Source organism: Condylostylus longicornis, unplaced genomic scaffold (assembly GCF_029603195.1).
Source record: "Condylostylus longicornis isolate FDR11 unplaced genomic scaffold, ASM2960319v2 ptg000010l, whole genome shotgun sequence".
In the NCBI taxonomy this organism is placed as follows: domain Eukaryota; kingdom Metazoa; phylum Arthropoda; class Insecta; order Diptera; family Dolichopodidae; genus Condylostylus; species Condylostylus longicornis.
In genome coordinates this window covers 24,598,096-24,622,443 of record NW_026577979.1, presented here as the reverse complement: position 1 = coordinate 24,622,443, position 24,348 = coordinate 24,598,096, and the positions used below count along the sequence as shown (strand labels likewise).

Sequence of the window (24,348 nt, the reverse complement as noted above, 5' to 3'; positions counted from 1 at the left end):
TCCCATTTAAATTCTATCGCACGAAAAAGAAAGAAAGGTAGGAGGAAAGAAAAAATGATAAAAAATTTTAAATTGATATTTCCAATAAGGTAAGTTGAGTAGTGTCGGCTAACAAAAATGTTAATAAAAGTAATATAGGTTGACACATTTCAACAATTTGAATTATCTCATTTCGGTTATTTATACATTACTTATAAAATTGTTTCAAATAATTTCAGTTAGTTTTTAAGTTATTAAAAATAAATATGTATGTACCTACTTCCAATAAATTTTTTTTAAATAATTATTTTAAAATTATTTCAAACATGTTATATTGAGTGCTTCAAAAATTTTGCTGTGTTCTTTTTTCATATTTTATTAGCAGGTAAACAAGAGCAATCTATTTATAAAATGTCCCTGCATGTGTATGTATGAACTATCTTAATTCTAAACGGAAAGAATTTTACATAAAGAACAAAAATTTTAAAATACCTGTTATTTTACAGTCGGAATTTTTGAGCCATTTGGTAAAATACCATTTATTTCAAAAATAGAAAAATATTCAAATCCGGTCATAAAAATATATCATTGTTTTTTCCAAACATTTTAAATATTTTTTTTCTTAGGTAATTGATATAAATGATAGTAAGTTTTTAATATTTTTTTCAAATAAAAATAGAGATAAAATTTTGAAGTTTATATAAAATTTGTATTTAACAAATAATATTTGATTGTATTTTAGATATTATTTTCTAATTCCCTCTTCAAATTTTTTCTTTACTACGTATTTATACCAATATTTAATAATTGTCTTTCATTAATTATATTTTCAACTTGACACCACAGGTACTTCCCATATCTTGAGTTAACTTATCCTATGAGAAAAAAAAGCTGTTCACTTAAAAAAAATGAAATGCTTTCAGTAACATAAAACGTTGAAGGCGAAGGTTGTGTTTGTTGTTTTTCCGCTTTTTTTAAAATTTTAAAATAATTATCAATGAAAATATTAATATATTTTTTTGATTTTTCAAATATATGTTCTAAATTTTACCTGCTTTATAATAAGTGTGAATTTATTTTAATATTTCTTCTCAAAAAATAGCCACTTCGATTTAAAAAAGGCCATATAAAATAAGGTCGTGCTTTCAAGTTTCTCTCTGAGCATTGGGACTTGTTAGATATAAAGACATTATGTTAGATTAGATATAAAGCCATTACTTTAAATAACGAGAAAATGAGAATGTCATCATTTTCTCTCATTTTTTTAAAAAGTATTATCCCAGACAGTTTGCATGTTAGTACTTTATAAAGTTCTTAAAAGATTTTAAAAACTTTCTTATCCTAGATAGACCTGCTGTTGAAGCTTTGACAACCTTACATAAAATGAATCTGATGTGCAAATGCTCATCAGATTTTATCATAGATTTAATGAAAAATTAGCTATGTCCTTTATATTCAGGAATTGCACTCCTGGTACAATAATAAAATACGCTGCATGGTGTACATAACTTAGATTATAATTAATTTCTTGTGAAAAAGCTTATGTCTATAGTAAGTTTTTTTTTTATTTGAAAAATTGATTTTAAATCTTCATTCGCGGCCATTTTCTTCTAACTTTTTGAAATATTTTATAAATAATATTTGAAATGATGCTAAGGTTAATGTGCTTCATTACATGTTAACAATGCATAATTTTGAGTAATAACATTTAAATATTGTCTTGTAAATTTATAGAAGTCAAAACATCAGACATAAATTCCCATTGCAAAAACTGTACTAGTGTATTATACTGAGCAAATAACAATTAAAAGAAAATTTGTTGAATTTTGATTTTGTATTTAAATATCTTTGGAAATAAAAATCTTTGAGACGAGTAATACACGGCTAGAAGAGGACTTTCATGTGCTTTAAAATAAATGTATCATATTCATTTATTTGCTTGTCATATTTCCCAAATTATAAATGAAAATGTTAAAATTGCAGTGTTCAAAAAAATATACTTGAGACTTCACAACTCAGTGAGGTCATTTAGTGTTTTTTCTCTTGACACAATATTTGGAACGTACCAAGTTTAAGACACCCTGTATAAATATGTTTTGATATTTGCAAAATCATTAAATCATTTTGAGTAGTTTATATCTAATTCAATTTTATTCATTTTCTACCTTTTTTCAAAGAAAACCCAGAACCATGAAATGCGTCAGAAACGTCGTCTTCGATTTTGTCTACTGATTCTTTCACTCTATCGCTTATAGGTTTTATACTCCTATTAAATTTTATTAATCCACTGGGATGATTATAATCTGGAATACCCCTAACTTGAGTTTTTTTCACAACATCTTTTATATCAATTTGGGTTTCCTTTTTCTTTTTGCCATCCAAACGAACACCTTCCCCACGAAACGTGAACTTATTATCTTCTTCAACTTCTTCCATGGGTTCTTCAAACTGCTCCTCATTCTTTTTCCGTTCTTCAGTTTTCGGATCTTTATACCCCAATGGTGCTTCAAATTCAACATTCATATCACACTCTATTATGCTAACCGCATTTCCAGGCCGTGTTTCCAAGACGCATAGCTCATAAATCCGTTGATTATATTTTATTGCAATCGAATCTCCTGTCGTTAGACAAGAAAAATACCTTAAAGCATTCTCCAAAACTGCCTTTGGGTTAGTTATATCCAAAAAATCTATGCTTTGTGGTTGAAACTTTGAGAAGGTTGCTACGGGGAGCGATATATTTTCTATCTGCAAAAGGTCACCCTCATCCAGCAATAAATTTCGCATCATCCAATATGGTAAATAAACTTTGCCCTCATCTGCAACAAATTCTAGCACACCGGCATGCGTGACTCGACTTTTCTTATTATTAGTCAGCTTAAAAAGCATGGGGTACACTACATTTAATCTTGTTAATTGATCCAAAGCTGATGGTGGCATTATAATTTTGCCCCCCTTTTCAACATCCTGACGTTCATTTCCAGGTAACATTGATACTGAATAACATTTAAATTTTTGAAAAAATCTAGCATTTTCAGGAAACATTATATTAAAACCCGCAAACATGTTTTTTTGTTTTTAATTATTTTTAAACTGAAAATTGAAAATTAAAGCAAAATTCAGTAAATCTCATATATATATGTATGTATTTCTGCAAGTAATATAAAGTGAAATACATTGAGTAGCAGCTATGTTTACACTACAACTTTTGCGTCAATGCTTGACATACCTTTCAAAAATGATTGTAGTGCATTTAACAGACTTCGTACAAAAGAAATTGCAGTCAAATTATTAACACACAGTTTAATAAACTAGCTTTGTACTAGCAAACTATTTTTCAAGAAAATTTATATTACTGAATCAATTATTTTAAAAGCAATATATGTAACTATGATATAATACCGCGTTTATATGCAGCTTAAAAACGGTTTCAAGCGAATTTCGACCTGATATAAACTTGAATAAAATTTTCAAGTCAAGTTGATCTGATAAAATTATTAGCTTAACTTGAATAGTCTGCATATGTATACGCGTAATGAAGCATTGCAAATCAACAATTAAGCTGGATGCATTGGTTCGTCGTTTTTGAGCAGAGCTATTTGTAGTCGAACTATTTTTTCTCTTGATTGTTCATTGGTTCATCTGAAAAAAGCTGATCGTTTTTTTTTTAATGTGATGCATTTATTACTTTTTTGACAAGAATTATATGTAATTGTAATAACTGGTTAAATAGTTAATACAATGTAAATCTCCGCACTAAAGTTGAAGTTGATTTAACTTTTTGAGAGAGAAAAAAAGCTGTACTAAAAATAAACAAAATGTCAAAATTCCAAATTTTCATGTAAAATACATCAGTTCATCGCTAAACTGACGAAGCAATAAATCCAACATAAATAGTATATATAGTAAACAAAATAAAGTTTTGTGGTTTTGTTATTGAATTGTGTGATTTATACCTATTATTAACTAGTACTATTTTTAATGTTTAGTTACCTGAATGTGACAGATTTGTATTAGAATTTTTCATGTGTTGTTGTTTGTTAGGTGAGGCTGTTAAATGTGATGATTATTATATTAAACATAATTCTTATGTACATATTAATGAGGGGAATTTATGAATTTTTCTGCATATACAGTCAGTCCAAAAAGTTTTCATGTTTTACCTTCAATACAGTTTAGTTCTGCATATACAGTCAGTCCAAAAAACACTTTGAATGTTTTACCTTCAAGTTCCTAAAAATGCATTTTTTGAGTTAATTTTTAAAAATAAATAGGCTCCTTGTGATGTTAACAAAAAAGTTTATGTTATATTAAAAAGTAGTTGGACGAAATAGGGAAATCCCCGCTTTAAGTAGAATTTTAAATATAATTTTTGATCAAAAAAGTTTTCACTTAGTTATGGTATTCAAATAATTCCGATGATTCAGAGTTGTTAAAAAAATTTTTTTTTATTAATATTCAAAAAATATTCTATTATTTTGTTAATAACTGTTATACAAAAATATGGGCAGAAGCAAAGAAATTTCAACAGGAATGGGTAATTTAATTGAGATAAAAATTTACTAAGAAAATCGAATAGCAACGAAGTGGTCGACCAAAAATATTCACTTCTAAAGAGATCGAGTTATTATTAACATAGTAAAAAAAGAGCCAAAAATTTCAACTCTTTCTATTGAGCAAAAAATGAAAGATTTAGCACAGAAGAATTGCAATCCTCAAACAATTCGAAATATTTTACAAAATAGTGATTTTAATGGACCTTGACAAAAATCTTTCATATCAAATATCCACAAGAAAACGGCTTAAATTTGCTAAAGAGCACTTAAATAAATCGAATGATTTTTGGAATAACGTCATTTTTAGTGATGAAAGTGAGTATTATAATTTTTGTAATAATGGTCATTCAAAAGTGTGGTGAAAACCAAATACAGTAATACCCCGTGTTACGTTCGCTCGTTTTACGTACCCTCACACTTACGTACATCTCATTTTTGTCCCCAATTGCCCATTATACGTACAATGATTCACACTTACGTACAAGTACATTTTTTCTGGTTTTGAAATTTATGGAAAAAACAATTATGTATACCAAATTGAGAATGTACACTTGTAACAACGTGTTTTTGTATGTCTGTACATTATTTCTATGAAACCTAAATTTTGTTATGAGTGAATGCATGTAGAAACAAGTCAAAACAAGTCAATGAAGATGAAGATGATACATCATTCTCTACATCATGGAGCAATTAAATTTGAATTACTGTTATCCTCAGGAAAGCTGTCCAAAATTATTTTGTTTTTTTAATACACGTTAAGTGTTAAATATAGTATAAAAACGTATGAAATAAAAGTATAAAACTGCATACATAATATCCCTCTTTTTCTTTTTATTTATATATTTATTGTTTTAGTTTGTTTCAAACATATTATTCATCAATAAAGTAGTAGATTCATTCTACGTACATTTTTGTTTTACGTACAGGCTCCGGTCCCAAAGGGTACGTAAGTGCGGGGTATTACTGTACTGCTTTCAATAAAGAAAATATTTTGTCAACAATTATTGTACGGGTGACGGCAATGTGATTGTATAGGGTTGTATAAGTACTGCTGGAGGTGGTAACTTGCCTTTTATTTATAACATTATGAATAAAAATAGGTATATAAATACTTTGCTATTGGATAGCATAATTTCTCCCACTGTTTCAAACTCCCAACAAAATTTACAACGATTTTTACACTTTGCTTAAGTCGATGTTCTTTCAGAAAGCCGAATTCAAGGAAAGCTATCAAAATGTTGTGAACAACGAAAAGCAAATAGAGAAATTGTGAATGGTTGATGATCATTCTGTGGCTGATCCGACAGTTTTGCTGGTGAAGAAACTGATCTCAAGGATTAAATTCAATTATTACCAAATATAGAAAACAACAATGAATCTTAATCTATTATATGGAAGAACCAAGACCAAAATTTTTTTCCTCGAAAATTATTTTCACCACCTGAAGAACTAGTAATTTCAGACAGAGGTTCAAAAAAAACGACAATGTTGCGTAATTCATGTCAAATTCCAATTTGCATTGAATGTTTTGCAAATTATTATAAAAAGTATATAAAAATTTATAATTTAGAATGCAAAAATCTGTTTAGTCCATTACTTTTGTATCTTGTTTAATCACTTTTTGCATAGTAATAGTCTTCTTTATCACTTTTATATATGTATTTTAAATAATAAAATTGTTCCATAAACCACACTTTATTGTCTACGTTTTGTACCAGCGTCACTTATTTTTCTAGGAGAAAAACATCTGGCATTAAGCGTCAGCTTCAATTTGACAATGCTTGGAACAAAGAAACGATAATACCTGAAGTTTTTATCTTTTTTAAGATAAAATTTTTAGGGAGTGCAAGCGGGATAGAAACAAAGATGCTCGTTCTTTCATATATTTTTTTAGTGACCATATGTTCACTCTATAAAGGGAAATATATTTCATTTCATCATTTCTAGGAAAACTGTAATTATACAAAAAAAAAGACTATTTAAAATATTTGTTTGTATGCTGCAGTTTATCAAACCCAAACTCATTTTGCTTGAAAAAAAAATTCGGTCCTGATAGAAATATGTTGTCCAAAGTAATTTTAATTTAAAACAAAACAAAAACAAATTTTTTCTTTCCCATTTGTTTTTGCAAATGGTAATAACAATTTAGAACAACTCGTATACACTCTTTTTTTTTTGTTTTTATATTTTTATAAGTTTTTATAAATTAATATTCTTCTTTTAACACCCTTTTTTAAATAAGTTAATATATAATTTTAAATATTTAATAATAAGTGTTAAAAAAAAAATACTACTTGATAAAAACGACTTGGAAGTAGCAGCGGAAAATTTTAACACATTGGTGCAAAAGGCCGCATGGAGTAGTACGCATATAGTCCAACAAAAAACAAAAGGAGTTAATTACCCACTAGAAATTAGAACCTTGGTTTTGGAAAAACGACGAGCAAGAAAGCGTTGGCAGCAAACCAGAGATCCGGCACACAAATTCATCCTGAATAGACTAACGGAAAACCTGAAAGAAGAAATTAAGTTAATTAAAGAACAGTCATTCAACAATTATATTGAGAATTTGTCACCCAAAGACAATTCAGAGCATTCATTATAGGAGGAAACGAAGAAATTTGACAACCGCATCACGCATGTTCCCCCGATTCGTAAATCCGACAACTCATGGGCCAAATCCGACGCCGAAAAAGCGGAGGTTTTTGCAAATCATCTAGCCGAAATATTTACACCAAATGAGATTTATTCAAACGTGAACGTCGCATCTCCTCAAAATTCTGCTGATCAGGAAATAGGCGTAATAACCCATAAGGAGGTGTCACGCGAGATCAAAAAGAGTCTTAAAGCGAAGAAAGCTCCTGGTTTCGACTTAATAACATCTGAGGTGCTGAAAAACCTACCAGCTAGGGCTATTAAAATGCTAACTTACCTGTTTAACGCCGCCTTTAAACTGAAGTACGTTCCTACGTCCTGGAAAGTAGCTGAAGTCATCATGTTGCTGAAACCTGGCATGCCGCAAAATGAGTATAAGTCATATCGCCCCATTTCTCTTCTCCCAGTGGTCTCTAAACTGTTTGAGAAACTGTTTCTGAGGAAGCTGAAAGTGTTGATTGAAGAAAGAAACGTTGTTCCAAACCATCAGTTCGGTTTTAGAGAAAAACACTCTACTGTAGAGCAGATCCATCGAATCACTGACGTAATAGAAAAGGCTCTGGAAGAAAAAGAGGTTTGTTCAGCGATGCTGATTGATGTAGCTCAGGCGTTTGATCGTGTATGGCACGAAGGATTAATTTACAAATTACATGACTTTCTACCAACTCAATTTGTCGAATTAATAAAATCGTATCTCAACGACAGACTATTTAGGGTAAGAGTGGGGGAAGATTTTTCGGAATTAAAAGAAATACATGCGGGGGTTCCACAAGGCAGCATACTGGGCCCACTATTGTTTGTTTTGTACACCAGTGACGTTCCTACTCCTCAAGGGGTCACCGTTGCTACCTTCGCAGATGATACAGCCTTACTAGCAGTTGACAAAAATTATTTAGATTCTTCTAAAAAATTGCAAAATGCAAATGACCAAATTTCAGAATGGACTACAAAGTGGAAAATAAAACTTAACGAGGCGAAGTCAACAAACATTAACTTTACAAATAGGCATATACACCAGCACGTTCCTATTTACCTAAATGGAGTACCTGTACCACACGAATCAACCGCAAAATACTTGGGCATGACACTTGATGTGAAATTAAAGTGGAAAGAACATGTTAAAATTAAGAGAAAAGAGCTGGATCAGAAATATAGAAAATTGTACTGGCTGATCGGTCGCAAATCAAAACTGTCAACGAAAAATAAGCTACTTGTCTATAATCAGGTGCTAAAACCAGTCTGGCTATATGGAATTCAACTTTGGGGCTGTGCCGCTAATCAACACATAAACATAATTCAACGTTTTCAAAACAAGGTCTTACGTAACATGGTGAATGCGCCATGGTACGTAAGAAACAGTGATTTACACCGGGATCTGAACATTCCCTGGGTCATCGACGAAATTAAAAGGCTTGCGATAAAGCATGCTGCTAAATTGGAGGAACATATTAACACGGAGGCATCGAAGTTGACCAATACATCCGGGATCACACGACGCCTGAAAAGAAAAAAGCCGTTGGACCTTCTTTAGCAACATATTGTCTACCAGAGGTTGCGTCAGTTCACCGTTGGGTGTCTGATGTTATAGTTAAAACATCTAGTAATAAGCTTACAACGAAAAACTGATGGTTGGCCCTAGGCCAGTTTAAGTTCAAATATAAAAAAAAAAAAAAAAAAAAAAAAACTTGATAAAAACTTATAAAAAAAATATAACAAGTGAAAAAAAGAAAAAAATCTGTTGAAAAAGAAATATCTGTTGTATAGTTCTAAATTATTTTAGAAATAGTTTTTTATTTTGCAAAGAAAACATCTTTTTTTTTCGTTTTAAATTAAAATTTCTTTGAATGACATACTTTTACCAGGATCGGATATTTTTTAAGCAAAATTAGTTTGTGTTCGCCTAGCAAAACATTGATAAAATGTAGCATACATACAATATTTTAATTTGATCTTCTTTTATATAATTACAGTTGTTTTACAAGTAATGAAATGCAGAGAAAGTGAATTGGAATTATTAACAAACAAGTTTGCTTTTCAAATATTTTGCCAAAATTTATAATTTTATAATTCATAAAATAAATTTATTCAAAGAGAAAAAAAATAATGAGTTTTGTTTAAATTTACAAATATTTAAAATAAAATATTCTGAAATATTTTTTAGTTTTTCCTTTAAAAAAAATTTTTAACTTATGCTGCTTACAAATTACACATATTTTATAGTAGAGGCCAAAATAGAAAATAAAATAAATACTCGGAGCAAAGAAAGAGACAACTAAAAAAAATTTGGTTTCATTGTTTTTTTTCAAGATGCTCCTTCTTTTAGTAATTCTAATTGGTTAGGCTTCATTTTTTTTTTTTCAACATACGTTTTTGTAGTGAGTGTAAGCGAGAAAGAAACAAAGATGCTCCTTCCTTTAGTATTTCTAATTCGTTGGCCAAGCCATTTTCGTTTAGCATATGGATTAGTGAAATGAAACATTTTGATTGGTTAAAAAATTGTCCGAACATTCGAATACTGAGAGGAAACGCATCTTAAATTTGGTCTGATGAAAATTTGATGTGTAATCGAATTCGAATCCCATAGAAAAACTAAAAAACCATCCGATTATCACTAAATTTTCCGCCAGATTTTTAAAAACAATAGTGTAAACCTTGATATAACAAAAACACCTGTCAGACGTGGTAGAAGCTAAATTAAACTAAGCGATTGCAAAAATTTTAAACATTACTGTATATATTGTAATTTGAATTTGAATCAAAAAAAAAAATATGAAGTTTTAAAAAAATTGAGTCCCAGCAGATAATTTCAGTTTGATATGTAAACAGTCATCAGACTTTCTCATAGATTCGATCTGAGATTTCGTCGTACATGTAAACTGCAAGTTGAATGAAGGAGGTTGGAACGGCGCTTATTCAAGCAGTCAACATTGGCATTCATATAAAATATATTTTGGGAAATTCTGTTTCATAAGCTGAATAAGTAGAATACGTGTGATAAAATTTGCTTTGAATTATTGAACAAAAAAAACTTTAAAAGATATACATTTTAGTTTTTCGCTGTTATTTTTTGTTTTTAATATGTTTAAGTTCTTAACAAAAACACTTGGGGTCGCAGGTTACATTATACAGTATGGTTGCGTAGCACATTGTACCTTTGAATATATTGGTGATTTAGTTGTGGTATGACATTTTTTATGATTTTCATCGAATGAATCTTTATGCGTAGGTTATTTCAGTGTTCTGGTCCTTCTATGGAACCAACTCTCTTTTCTAACAATGGTAACAAACGATTGTGGCATGTCAAAAAAAATGAAGTTAATATTTTAATTTTTTAGTTTTGCTGACAGATAGAATATCACCAAGATTAAACAGAATAGATCGTGGGGATATTATAATTGCAAAATGTCCTACAAACCCTCAGCAGCATATATGTAAAAGGTATAATAAATAAATATATACATATATATATATATTCAAAAATAAATATGTATGTATACAGGTGTCCAAGACACGCTGGTATTACCGAAGCAGAGTGATAGAATGACTTCCGACGAACAAAAAGACCTAGTGACATTTTAATTTTTGGGTCCTTGTTCCGCGAATTTGGAATATTGGAAAGCATCTAATTGTTACATCTTAATTTATAGCTCGTGTTTTTGTTAAGTATACAAAGTTGGCTTTACATGTGGTGTTTCCCGAATTATCTATTAAAATGTAAAAATTAAAGGTTTTGCCATTTTCCAAATTTGAGGCCCCATAACTCGAGAACAAGGACCCAAAAATTAAAATATCACTAGGTGTTTTTTGTTCGTCTGAAGTCATTTTATCACCTTGCTTCGGGGATCACATCGAGTCTCAGACAACCGGTATTCATATGTACATCTCTGATGAAGCTGAGTAATTACCGAGAATAACATATTTTGAACAGCACTTTAAAGTATGGTATTGTAATTAAAATTATATTTGATAATTAGGAAGCAAGATAACTTCAAGAGCTTTAGCAAATAAAAACTGTATTTAAAACATATTTGCCAAGTTTTTTTACATTGGAATTAAATAAAAGAATTTAAATATACCAGCCCATTTGTTATAATAAGCGTGTACCTAATTTATAACAAATAAACGTCAAACAAATAGATACATACTTATTAAATATATTAATTTATTAATTAGACTATTCTATCAATAGTTTTTAACGCTTATAATATAGTTAATTTTTATACAACTTTATTTGTTTCTAAACTTTTCAATTTAAAAAAATAAAGGTTACTATTCATATAGTAATAACCATCTTATTCTTGAAATCACCTTTCGTTTATTACAAATTCTAAAAATATATTTCAGGGTTATTGGGCTTCCGGGTGATCGTATAATTGCACGCACGGATCTCATGATGTCTTTAACAATTAACCATTACAAAAGAAATTTATATGCAACAGAAATTCGTGATGATGATTTAAAAACTATTAATAACACATCAAAGTTGAAAAGCCAAATCGGATCACCCAACAATACTAGCTCAACAAATAAGGCTTTATCAGCAAAATCAAAAGATTTGATACAAATTGTACAAGATGAAACAGTTACAAATGTAGAAAAAAGAGTTCCCTTAGCTGAAATTGTTATTCCTCCAGGACATGTGTGGATTGAAGGTGATAATACCAAAAATAGTTCAGATTCTAGATATTATGGTCCAGTGCCAATTGGTTTGATAAAAAGCCGAGTTATTTTGCGTGTTTGGCCAGTTGATCAAATTAAATTTCTTTCGTCATAATACTAAAGTGTTGTTTAGTTTTAAATAAAAATTTTCATAAAAACAAAACTGAGTGTCGTTATTGATAGTATTTATTAAATTTTTGTAAAATATGTGTCTATATTAAATTGTATATATATGTATGTATTTGTAACTTAAAATTTGAGACGAATGTTAAACTATATGCATATATACACGTACACCTACAAATATATTCAACTATTATGTATGTAACACATTTTTGCATACATCAATTGCAATTCATCTTCATTTACAAAGCATAAAATAACAAAAACCTGAATAGAAGAGAAAAATTGTAAAACCCCAAAAAAGTTATATTTTGTTATTCTGTTTCTCTTTCATTTTTTAAAATTTCTTGTATTTGCTTATTCGTGTTTTGTAATTGCTTCTCACTGTATTCATGACGTTTTTCTTTGATCCAAGCATCAATTTCATTTTTTAATATTGCATTTGATTTCACCTGATCCATTGTTAAAGGTGAGCGGTTAAAAGGATCTGATTGATCACTCAACAAATGTCTAGTAATTGTGGCCCTGTCAACAGTAACATGGGAACTTGGTAGAATAACTGGATCCATCATAAGGGTTGACATTATGGGATCAAGAAACTCATCTGGTGGATCAATCAACGCCTGTTGATCTTCCTTATGCTGCTTTTCAAGGCGCTTGACTTTATCCGAAAATTCTCTAATATCGCCAATTAATTGACCGCCACCAATACGAACTAAAATTCAAACAAAAAAAAATTAATTATGAAAAGAGGAATTGTAAAAATATTACTTAGAACTTGCTCCGCAAAAGCAAATAGTTCACCACTATAAGATCGACCATCTTGAGAAACGGCTAAGCAGAAATTTTTATTTCCCTCTAAGTTAACATATATTCGACAAATTTCCATGACAGTATTTGCAGGATCAAACTCAAATTCTTTTTTGTCTTTAACCTACAATTTTAAAAGTTAGTAATATTTGATATTTGAAAAAAGTTATAAATGCCTACATACCTTGAAATTTCCTTTTTTAGGCCCAACCAAGTATAAAAGAAAATAATTTAGCATGGAGGCTATGCGATCAACCATGGATTCGTGACAAAATATCTCCTTTATTTCACTAGTTAAAAGCTTTAAAATGTTAATAGTATCGCGGCCTAAGATGTTGTCAAATTTTGTTATCATGCCTAAGTGCTGTAAATTAGCAAAATTTTGTTGTCGTTCATTTTGTGGCAGATTATCCCATTCACCTGCATCTTGAGCAGCTTGCAATTGTCTTATTTGTTGTAGATTAGACAAAGATTCGTCAAGAAGAAAGATTGCATCATTCATTAATAAATTCACGAATCGTAAAAATATAGGTGGTTTCACGGCTTCTATATTTCTTACAGCTTCTATAGCTAACGTTCTGAAAATATTCTTTTTAAATTAACTAAAGTTCAACGGATACAAATGTATATATAAGTACTTAAAAACTTCTTTTTGTTCTTCTAAGCTCCATAAAAATTCCATTATCCTGTACATAGGGCGACGATAGTTGAACTTTTGTTCAAATTGAACTGATTGTCCGGTCATTTCTATGCTGACAAATACATCTAATAAGTTGGCGATAATCTCTAATCTATCGGGATGACAATCAAACAAATTGGTTTTAAACGAACTTCTAAATGTGTTTGATGTATCTTTTGGCAACAAACTTTCTAAACCTTCTGCTAATCTTGCTCGTAAATGAGGATTTCGCACACGATCTACACTCCCCATGAAAATTAAAATCGTCCTAAATAATTCATTTTGAACTGGGATATCAAGTTCAATTGCTTGATTTTTAAAATGGCGGACAAAAGTCATATAGCCAACAATGTTTTCCAAAATATGTTCTGGGAGTGATCTAAATTTTTGAAAAATATTTCATTTAGAATTGTTCGAAAATTTATTTACTCAAATACGTACCTCAAATAGTGAGGCTCCTTATTATTTAATGGTAATGATATATTTTGTCTTTCTTTTGGGGCGAAACATTTAATTTCAGACATATTTTTCAAATCATTTTCTGATTTGGCTGTTATTTCTATCAACCAAACAGCAGTGGCTTCATAAAATTGGAGTAAAAGTTGATCATTGCAAGGCTCCATAATTGTGTTTTTTAAGCAAAGAAACTGTTGTGATTGAGACGTTAACATTTGCATAATATTTTGAGCAACATCTACTGCACCTTGTTCCATAGTGTCTTGATAAGCACCTTGAAGGCGATGAATTTCACGACTCATCCGAGCAAATTTTTCCATGCAAACTCTATAACCTGAAAAAACATATATTGAATAAAAGAAATACATCTTATATTATATTAATTTACTCAAATCGATTGCTTTATGGGTCATGAAAAAACAATCGCTTATAAAATTATAGTTATCAACAGTAATTCGAATTTGATTTTCTTCTACTGGTAAAAGGCAAGTTTCCTCGCAAACATTTTTTAAATGGACGTTTTTTTTCAATCTATCATTTTCTGTAACAGCACAGTATGTAGGATCCACTAACAACACTTTAAAGCCGGGTTTAAATAATGGTACACATAATCTTAATAATACTCCGCAGAGATTAATCATAAAAGCATCGCTTGCACTTGTTAAATTACCCAAAGCCGATATGTTATGAGTATTCCATATTTGACCTCTTGGAGTATTAACATGTAAACAATTTCCAATCCATGTTAGTATTTTGCTTTTCGCTGATCCTCCTAAGAGTAAAATTGACTTAAATAGGGTATGCAGTTTGTCTAAGTGATTTTTCAAATAAGTCCATAATGAATCATTAAGTGTTGTGGATAAAGAGTCCATAAAGTTATCATAATATTCGTAAGGATCATTTTGCTTTTTTGGCAAAATTGATATACATAAGAGTTGTCCTAATAAAGTTTCAGCGTATCTTACTCCTTCGGAACCTGGATTTGGAGTTGTGAAGTCCATAAAGAGTTCTCCTAATTGAGGAACAGATTTATCAGAAATAAATGTTTGAAGCGCTGGTATTATCCACTTTTCTATTGAAATCATACTGGCAGCACGCAAAACTTTCTGAATTTCTGATAACATTGGATAGAATATCCCTTTCAATGCACTCATTGCATTAGCTTCGTCGTCTAGATACATTTCTTTTGTTGTTTCACTTAAAAAGCTAGCGATTATATTATAATTTGGATCAAAAGGGTCTTTTAAAAGCTCCAACCATTGTGAAGATAGTGACTGCCCCTCATAGAGATCTGGTTGTTTCATAGAAGTGGACACATTTCTCAGAATTAACGACTTAATTTCCTGACACACTTTGCTTAATTCTGCGTCAAGACCATTATATTGGTAACACATTAAATATGACCTATATAAATAATGAATAACTTTAGTTTCTGTAACATTAGCAGTATCATCAAGTATTTTGTCATTTGGAATTAAATAGTCTGCCGGCGCTTGTAGTAATAGACGTTCAAATAAAGCTTGTTCAAGTATGTCAATGTTAAGCATATTCGACCCAGTTTGCTCTCCAACTTCTTCCATAAAAATTAATTGTTTGCTATCATTTGCAGAGTTTTTATCGAGAGTAAAAAGAAATATGGACTCGATTAAGTTATTTATCTTTTTCTCTAAGATACTCATTGTATTTGTGTAATGGTTTTCTTTCTTTTCAGTCGTTGATATATTTTCTTCATTAATGACATTGAATATTGGTTTTGTACCATTATTATCTGACATAGCATAAAACGTTTTTACTCAAGTACACTAATAATTAAATAATATCAATAACAAGTTTTGGCATTTTATATTTTTTAAAAGTTTATTTATCACTTTTTAGCCATATAAGACCAAAAGACCCTTAAAAATGGATTGACATTTTTCTTGTGACGTATTACGTGTGGCAGCTTTTGCTAAAAGTAGTAGATGAAAAAGAAATTAAAAAACAAAATGTAACAGATCACTATAGATCACTGAATGGATGGAGTGCTACCAAAATTATATGCAATAAATGTGATTAATAATTTAAACAACGACATCAATAGCTGACACACTTCCCACCTTTGCCAACTTTGCCAACAAACTAAGCAAGTGTTTTTGGCAAGGCTTAATTGCACATTATGTCAACGAATAATGCAAGTCGTTATGTGAAACCACTTTTTATGTCTTCACTGTATGAAATACATTATTTTTAAAAATGGAATGTCATACGGAAGATCATAAAAATATATTAGTTTTCAAAAAGAACATTTTCACATATAAAAATTCTTCAAAAAGAACATTTTCTCTTTTTCTTATCAAAGAAATTTATAAAGACGGCACCGATACCTTTGAATGCAATAAGTTGTAAATTTATAAAATATCAGGGAGATAAGATATCTCGCTTACACACCCTAAAAAAATCGTATATTACGTTCCCAGATATTGTTCTCATTTAAAGAAACAAATAAATGTTTTCCACCATATATGTATGATTAAACCCCGGGTGATATATTGAATATGTGAAAACTTAAACTAAAATTACTTCGGATAAAATAATTGCATAGAAGCAGCTTCCTTTTCGAAACAAAATTAGTTTGTGTTTAATAAAATGTATATATATATATATATATATATATATATATAGATTTAAAATGGACTAATTTATATAATATTAACAGTTTTCTTAGAAATGATGAAGTGAAAAAAAGTAGAGTTTCACTTATTAGTAAAGGAGTTTAAGTCAAAATATTTTGCTTTCATAACATTTACATTAAAAATATAAAAGGAAATTATATGGTAAAATTTATTTAATGCCAGATGCTTTACCTAATGTAATAAATAATTTTTTTTAAATGTGAATTGCTTTGTTAATTATTCATTTTCTAGAGTAAAGATTAAGGAATCATCAAAGAAATATATCGTGCCGATTGGTGCAGTGCATTTGTATCCAAAATTCAAAAAATGAATAAAAAGTTACCACAACAACATTTAACATTGACAAATGTTTTGCGAACATCATAGTTATCAACAAAAAGCACATTGCAAGCTATACCCAAGAAAGTCAAGATTGGAATAAAAAATAAAGCAAAATTTTTTCTAGTTGTCTTAAAACTTTATTCCAAGCAGCATCAATGTCGTAACAGGAGCGTGTTTATTTTATATTTTCATTAGGTCTCAACTTTATTTTATATTTTTATTTTATGTACAATTTATAGGTTGACCTATATATATATAGGTTAAATCTAATTGCAAAAACTTAGATGTGAAAGCATCTAAAAACGTTATCTGGAAGAAGAAAATAAAAAATCACATTATTTATGTTTAATTTGTCTGGGTAACTTTTTTTTATACACTTATTTCAGCTGTAAGGAGTCATGGGCAATATCGGTTATTTCAGAGATTCCTTCTCAACGAACTACTGTTTTTAACTGACCGATTATAAAATCCTCGTTCAATCGTTCAATTGCGTGTTTTTTGGTTATAACTATATGGCTATTCGTATTTATGGTTAATTTTTAAAGAAAAGCATATGTAATGTGTTTTGTGAATTAGTAATAAGTTTTGAACCACAAAATGTCTCTACTTACATAAATATAAACTAAAAAGTTTAAAACGCAAAGGAAAATTTAAATTTTCTTGAAAACTTTTAGTTAAAAAATTGTTAAATTATAAATAATTTCTTAAATTTCAAGAAATAAAAATTTTAAACCATTTAAGCTTAAATTTATTATTTATAAGAAATTTATAGAATAAAAATAATTATCTTTACTTTTAATCCTCGAAAAAAACTGAAATCCTATCTTAATTTTTGTAAACTTTTGTTTAATTTACTTTAATCTTTTATTTTAATCCTTAGTAGAACGTTAACTTATAATGATTAATTTTTTTTTAGTTTTTTCTTTTATTCAAAATATTTAAGTAAATAAGCGATCATATTTGTTATCTTTTTCCAAATATTTTATGCATAAATATAAGACTTATTTATGCATAAAATTGAAGAGTAAGCCAGCTCAATGCTTCTTTTTTTTCGTACAGGTAGCTTTCAATTTGAATCAACTGGTCCAATCATTAAATTTTCTTATTTAGGTAGATTTTTAATTTGGTCAATTCTCGTTCGTTTTTCTTTTTATTGGATTTAATATATCGATTAATTTTACTTGTATTGTATTTATATTGCCAATTGATTCGGTCACTTTTTTGTGTATAGAATTTCATTTATTTTAATGCTCATTTGTTTTTATCAATATTGCATATTGGAGTATGTGCTTCGTTTTTATTAGCTTTGGATTTAGTATATCGTTCAATTTTACTTGTATTGTATTTTTATTGGCAACTGATTCAGTCACTTTTGTGTGTATAGTATTTCATTTATTGCACTTCTCGTTCGCTTTTATCAAAATTCTATATTGGAGTATATCGTTCGTTTTTATAAGTATTGCATATGCGTTATTTAGTATGTCGTTCAATTTTATTTGTATTGTGTAATACCAATACAGAAAATATAAGGAAAAATATAAATTGTATATCAATTACCATTTGTAAATAAAATATGTATATGCAGTAATTTTTTTTAATAACTAGAAGAGAACTGGAATTCTAAGTGAACGATGAACGATTCATTTTTGAAGAAGTGAACTAACTAGCTAAGTTCAGTGAAGTGATTCGTCCTTTTAGATAAAAAAAAATTCTTATTAAAGTAAGCAATTGAATGAAATAATACAAAGCATCAAGATTTTTAAGTTTTCAAATGCAAAATAATACAATGTCTAAAAAAAAGGGATACATATATATAATAAAAGTATCAAAAATTAAATTTAAATTTGATGTTTTTTCGATTTTGACAAAATCGTATAACTTTTATTTGATAATTCCGAACAAACTCTAAATTTACACTCATATTTTTGTATTACAATAGCTTTCGGCGCTTGAGATAAACATTTTTTTTATGATATTTTGTACTGCTTTCGGTGTTACTTGCAATGTACTTTTTGTTACAACGGTGATGTAAGCAAGAATAGTTGAATCTTCAATCCGCTTTATTTACTTTCATTCTGCAATCCACTTTCTTTTTATATCATCATTTCTAGTTTATTTCAAATATTATTTTAAATATTGTTTATATAGTGTATTCTATTAAACACAAATTAATTTCGGTTAGAAAAAAAGTCCGCTCTTGCTAAAATTATTTTATTCGAAGTAATTTTTGGTCTAAAATAAAACAAACACAAGGTTTTCTTTTCAAAATTAAAAACTTAATAAATTTACAAATTATGAATTATACTTAACAATAGTGAATAAATATTTCTTTTATTTATTAAAATAAATAATATTCACATGCATATGGTGGAAAACATCCATTTGATTTTTCAAATGGAAATAACGATTTGGAACTATGCTTTTTGTTTCTCCAAAAAAAATTTATTAGTTTTTTGATTTATATTTTTTTATAAGTTTGTATTAAATAATAGCTTTTTTAATACTTTTTTCTAAATGCTTTATAATTTTTTATTCATAAATTACACTAATTTTTAAAACAAAATCACAAAAAATTCTTTGTTTACCTCTTTTTCAGCGTTGCCAAATTTTTCCAAGGCAAAAAATTTTTTAGGCATTTCATGTCAATTTTAATTTGAGAGTGCTTAGAAAGCAAGAGACTTCCATAAAGTTTTTGGCTTCACTGTGTTTTTTTCCTTCTTTTAGTACTTTTAATTTCTTGGTTTTTTTCAAAATAATATTTTTATTTCGTTGTAATTGCTGCGACATGGCGAGAACGAAACTGACAGAAGCTCATTGTCGCAGAAATGTTATTGTCGTAATTCAATTTACGTTTACAGTGAGAGTCAACGAATAAGAAATACTGAGGAAAGGAGCATCTTGGAAAAACAATGAAGCCAAACTTTTTCAAAGTTGTCTCTTTTTTTGCTCCGAGCATTGTCAATGTCATAACAGGGGCGCATTTATTTTATTTTCTTATCTGGCCTCTACTATAAAATATGTATAATTTGCAAGAACGATAAGTTGAAGTTTTTTTTTTAACGTAAAAACTAAAAAATATTTCAAATCATTTGTAATATAAAACTAATTATTTTTTTTTCTCTTTGAATAATTGAATATCGCAATTATTTATTGCCCTCCAAAACGAACATATTTTGTCAAAAAATTTCTTATGTTGTCAGTTTTGTTTGACAATTTTACTCAACAACTCTAAACAATGTTAATAACAATATATCTGTGGCAAAACCGCTTAAGTCGAGATAAGACAAAATTGATAGAAGCACCATTGAATTCAGCGTCCAAAACTTTATTTTGTGTCAAATTTTGGTAAATATAGCATTTTCCAGTCCTGAAATATTGCCATTGGGGGTAAAACTGAGCATGTAGTTCTAACGCCAGTTTTAGCTGAAGTCACATGTATTTTGTTGTAAAAAACATGAAGAAACTGAAGAACGTTTTTTTAAATTTTCTTTAGTTATTTCGATTTCATTGTTTCACATTCTATTTTTAATGTTTCAAACTAAAACGTCAAATTAATTTAACAAAGTCGTTTCGTGTTTGTTGCCTTTAAAAAAGTTGTTTTGAAAATTATTTTTTGTTAAAAAATTTAAATTGAAATCATAAAAAGTTAAACAGAAAATTAAATTATTTTCAAAGATAATAGTAAGTTGAATTTGGAGAGAAAAAATTGCAAAAAACATGATTTAAGCTTAGGTATATTTAGCTGTGGAATAAAATTCAAACCTCAGTTCTAATAAATTTTTTGAAAATTGAAAAATATTTAAGCATAGTTAACATTAATCATCCTAGTCATTTAAATAGAGTAGCTAAAGAAAATTGTTATCACGAACTTTGCAAAGAAATGCAAAATGTAAAAAGTAGTGCCACTATAACTGATTTGAAAAAGAAAATTAATACCTTAAAAACACAATATAACAAAGAAAAAAATCTCATTATCAAGTCGGAAAAAAGTGGATCAGGTGTAGAAGATGAGTATACACCAAAATTATGGTGTTACAACGATTTAACTTTAATTCTAAAAACTTTGTAGAACAAGCAATGGAAGGGCTATATGATGAAAATTATGATGATATTATTGAAGAAGATTTCATTTTATAATCCATTAAAAAATAGGTATTTAGTTTTTGATTTTCCTTTTTCATCAATCATATTTTTTGTTATTTTTTTAGAAATTCTGTACCATTTTTGGACAATGTGCCAATAAAGTAAAATATTTCGAGAATCAAAAACCAGTTTTGCTGTGAAATAAACACCTTATTAATTTTGTTACATTCAATAGTGAATAAAAAAGATTTGTTTTTTAGTTATTTACATACATACGAGTATTATCTTCTACTTAGCTATAAAAAAAAAACATTTTCTACTTTTTTCTAGATAATATCTAGATCTTGCCAGTCAGTTCGACCTTCCTCAATAAAGTAATCAGCAAATTTTTTTCTTATTTCGTTGGCAACTTGAGAGTGATTTCTCATTCTTTCCGTTTTAGATGAAACGCCTATAGAGCTTGCAGCACACTGGGAATTTTCTAAACACCTACAGAATAAAAGGAAATTAATGATTTTAGCACAAAAAATTACGTTTTAAACTTACCTTGAGTTATTTTTCAATAGAAAATTGTAGAGAACTACGCATGCTTGTGTAATACGGTTCACTTTTTCAGAGTGAAGATCTATATTTGTTTTTAAAACTCTAAATCTCGCTGACAAAATTTCGATTCAACGCTTTGTCGTGCACGGCTTAGCCTAAAATTAAAAGTTTTTTCTGTTCGAGATTGTGTTGAGTATGGATAAGGTTTCATAATATGCTCTTCTAAAGGGAAAGCGTCATCAGCGACAAATACGTAAGGCAGGGATCTATTATTGCCAATAACTTCTGTTCCAGGTAAATCAATATTAATAATGAAACTTTAAAAATTTTATACTTCAATTTTAAATTCAAAAGCGTCAAGGGTCAAGTCGATGAAATCAAAAAATGAAAAGCTTTGGTTTGACAGCGAATTAATGATAGCATTGGAAACTAAGCAGTTTTGGTACTCTAAATGGATTAAAGATAAAACGAACACTAACCTTGAAAGACAGTATAAATATTTCAGAAACAGATTTACAAGCTTAAAAAGAAACAAAAGATATAATTTTTTATAAACAAGTTTACCTTAAATCAGCACTCCTCGTCAAAGACATGGGGCTGTATTAATGAAATTCTTTATGGTAATAACAGGCAAAAGAATAATGTTGATTTGTTAAAAGGTTTAGCTGATTCACAGGCTGTTAAAAAAATCAACGAGCTCAACAGACACTTCGCCAATATGGGCAAAATATTAGCAAAAAAATACTGTGACAATACAGAAAGTCAAGTATTCAGCATTATTAAATCACTAAACAACTCAAACTCAGTCGATTCTTTAAATATGTCCACAAATATGTTGAAAGCATGTAATGAAGCACTATGTAACCCAATTTGTAATTTTATTAATAAATCTTTTGTTGAGGGTGTTTTTCCAGATTTGCTAAAAATTTCCAGAGTGGTCTCCATTTTTAAGTCGGGCAATAAGGATGATCTAAACAACTATAGACCAATTTATATTGCGCCGGTATTGTCTAAAGTTTGGAGAAAATAGTCAACGGACAGTTGTCATCTTTTCTTGAAAGGCTTGGTTTGTTGCCAAAGAGGCAATATGGCTTTAAAACAAAGTCCAGTACCGAATCTGCTTTAGTCGGCATGTTATCTTCTGTTCAAAAATTTAAAGATAATAAAAGAATGGTGGCTATTGTATTCCTGGATCTGACGAAAGCATTTGACACTGTTGACTATGACATATTGCTGAAAAAATTACATAGCTTTGGAATTCGCGGAACAAGTCATAAGTTGTTTCATTCTTATCTAAATAGTCGCATCCAATTTTGTCAAATAGGGACTACAAAAAGCCAGAATGAGTCAATTTCTTATGGAGTACAGCAGGTTAGTGTTCTAGGGCCTTTATTGTTTTATATGAAGGGAATAGATCAAGTTGGCATAAATGCAAAAATTCAATAAAAAAATCACACCAATAAAAAAAAAGCAGAAATATTCCCTTTCGCTGATGACGTATGTTTGGTGTTTAATGATATCAATTATTACAGCTTAGAAAAGAAAATCAACGAAAACCTAGCAAAGTTAGTAGTTTGGATACAAAATCATAAATTGACACTCAATATAAAGAAAACGAAATATATGATTATCAGTCCCACTGCCCCACCATTAAAAATCGTTATTTCTGATGAAATTTTAGAACAAGTTGAAAACTTTAAATATCTTGGTCTATGGATTGATTCGGCACTCAACTGGAAAACACATACAACGTTTTTATTTAAAAAACTGTTGTCTGTTGCTGGTGTCTTCAAAAGAATTGCATACTTTTTGCCAAACAACGTGAAGACGTCCGTCTTTTATTCACTTTTCCACAGTCACGTGAGCTATGCTATAATACTATGGGGTGTTTTCTCCAAAGAAAACAGCGACAAGCTTCATACCGAATTTATTCATAGCCAGAATAGGATATTATTGGTACAAGATTTTATTAAATACAAACTGATCTTGTATATTCACGATATCTCTAATGGCGAATTACATTCTACCACTCAACTTACGACAAGAAGTGATCATAATGAAATCAATACAAGAAGCAAACAACAGATTCATCTCGCCAAAAAGAACACAACAAAATTTGGAACATCAACATCAATCTATAAGGCAATTAAATTATATAATGAAATTCCTGAAAATATGAAGACACTCGATAATTATAAACTAAAAAACTAATTTCTATTAAAACTAATAAATGGATTTAAGATTAGCTTTTTCTTGCAAAAAAATTTTATAACTAAATTAACTTGAACAAAGTCTATCATTTTTTTTCTCTTTTATTTGCACTTTTGTTTGATACGTACTTAAAAGTAAATGAAGTTTTTGTATACATACTTTATATTGCTTTTATAAAGCTTTTTATGAGACTTGTCTCTTTAGGCATTTTTGTAGTTGAAAATAAAATAAAAAAAGTAAATATTTCGAAGTATTTGCGATAATTGTTCTTAAATCACTTCTATTCAAAACTCCCCCATCACTAATCCTACCTTTTTAGCCTACGTCAACCAAAATAAATTTAAAGTCTGCGTCTGCAACTGCAGAACTTACAACCTAAATATAAGAGAAAAACTTTTTTTAAGCTATTTTTCTATTGATAAAATAAACCTTTATAGTTATTAAATTCAGTTTTATCCTGTTTTGTAGCTACAAAGGGAATATGCTTTCCATCCATTGCACCCAAGCATAAAGGAAATGCCACCTAGCGTAAAAGTTATCAGCAATTATTTTCCAATCATTAATGGTCTCTGGAAACTAAAATACGTAATACATATAATTT

The 24,348-nt window shown here is 29.0% G+C and overlaps 4 protein-coding genes across 7 annotated transcripts; 2 read left to right on the top strand and 2 right to left on the bottom strand.

Annotated features, from left to right (window-relative positions):
* Nucleotides 1-1,844: 1,844 nt before the first annotated feature.
* On the bottom strand, nucleotides 1,845-3,175 carry LOC129619027 (ubiquitin fusion degradation protein 1 homolog). Its single transcript, XM_055534088.1, has one exon. It carries the CDS (start codon nucleotides 3,043-3,045, stop codon nucleotides 2,134-2,136), a length of 912 nt encoding a protein of 303 aa, XP_055390063.1. The 5' UTR covers nucleotides 3,046-3,175; the 3' UTR covers nucleotides 1,845-2,133.
* A 6,579-nt stretch (nucleotides 3,176-9,754) lies between these two features.
* LOC129618798 (mitochondrial inner membrane protease subunit 1-like) lies at nucleotides 9,755-12,006 on the top strand. 4 transcript variants are annotated; one of them, XM_055533803.1, is made up of 5 exons: nucleotides 9,755-10,179; nucleotides 10,241-10,370; nucleotides 10,427-10,469; nucleotides 10,526-10,628; nucleotides 11,535-12,006. In XM_055533803.1, exons 2-5 carry the CDS (start codon nucleotides 10,269-10,271, stop codon nucleotides 11,962-11,964), a joined length of 678 nt encoding a protein of 225 aa, XP_055389778.1. In that variant the 5' UTR covers nucleotides 9,755-10,179; nucleotides 10,241-10,268; the 3' UTR covers nucleotides 11,965-12,006. The 4 variants fall into 4 exon arrangements, with proteins under 4 accessions (XP_055389778.1, XP_055389780.1, XP_055389777.1 ...); XM_055533805.1 differs by having other exon boundaries at nucleotides 9,756-10,356; nucleotides 10,417-10,469; XM_055533802.1 differs by having other exon boundaries at nucleotides 9,756-10,370.
* Nucleotides 12,007-12,017: 11 nt separating this feature from the next.
* LOC129618797 (ubiquitin conjugation factor E4 A) lies at nucleotides 12,018-15,853 on the bottom strand. Its single transcript, XM_055533801.1, has 6 exons — nucleotides 14,306-15,853; nucleotides 13,903-14,251; nucleotides 13,421-13,840; nucleotides 12,967-13,360; nucleotides 12,744-12,906; nucleotides 12,018-12,687 (listed from the first exon to the last, which is right to left on the bottom strand). Exons 1-6 carry the CDS (start codon nucleotides 15,690-15,692, stop codon nucleotides 12,287-12,289), a joined length of 3,114 nt encoding a protein of 1,037 aa, XP_055389776.1. The 5' UTR covers nucleotides 15,693-15,853; the 3' UTR covers nucleotides 12,018-12,286.
* Nucleotides 15,854-21,408: 5,555 nt separating this feature from the next.
* LOC129619144 (uncharacterized) lies at nucleotides 21,409-23,747 on the top strand. Its single transcript, XM_055534238.1, has 3 exons — nucleotides 21,409-21,830; nucleotides 21,891-22,907; nucleotides 23,069-23,747. The coding sequence occupies exons 2-3, from the start codon at nucleotides 22,879-22,881 to the stop codon at nucleotides 23,745-23,747; spliced, it is 708 nt and encodes a 235-aa protein (XP_055390213.1). The 5' UTR covers nucleotides 21,409-21,830; nucleotides 21,891-22,878.
* The last annotated feature ends 601 nt before the right edge of the window (nucleotides 23,748-24,348 follow it).

Excerpts from the sequence above, each read along its gene's own strand:
- LOC129618798 (XM_055533803.1), top strand. The coding sequence starts at position 10,269 with ATGTTTAAGTTCTTAACAAAAACACTTGGGGTCGCAGGTTACATTATA. Across the intron at positions 10,470-10,525 it reads AACTCTCTTTTCTAACAATG|TTTTGCTGACAGATAGAATA; the intron begins GTAACAAACGAT and ends TTAATTTTTTAG. Across the intron at positions 10,629-11,534 it reads CAGCAGCATATATGTAAAAG|GGTTATTGGGCTTCCGGGTG; the intron begins GTATAATAAATA and ends AATATATTTCAG.
- LOC129618797 (XM_055533801.1), bottom strand. The coding sequence starts at position 15,692 with ATGTCAGATAATAATGGTACAAAACCAATATTCAATGTCATTAATGAA. Across the intron at positions 13,361-13,420 it reads GAACAAAAAGAAGTTTTTAA|AACGTTAGCTATAGAAGCTG; the intron begins GTACTTATATAT and ends GAATATTTTCAG. Across the intron at positions 12,907-12,966 it reads CTAAAAAAGGAAATTTCAAG|GTTAAAGACAAAAAAGAATT; the intron begins GTATGTAGGCAT and ends TTAAAATTGTAG.
- LOC129619144 (XM_055534238.1), top strand. The coding sequence starts at position 22,879 with ATGAGTCAATTTCTTATGGAGTACAGCAG. Across the intron at positions 22,908-23,068 it reads TTTCTTATGGAGTACAGCAG|CTTAGAAAAGAAAATCAACG; the intron begins GTTAGTGTTCTA and ends CAATTATTACAG.
- LOC129619027 (XM_055534088.1), bottom strand. The coding sequence starts at position 3,045 with ATGTTTGCGGGTTTTAATATAATGTTTCCTGAAAATGCTAGATTTTTT.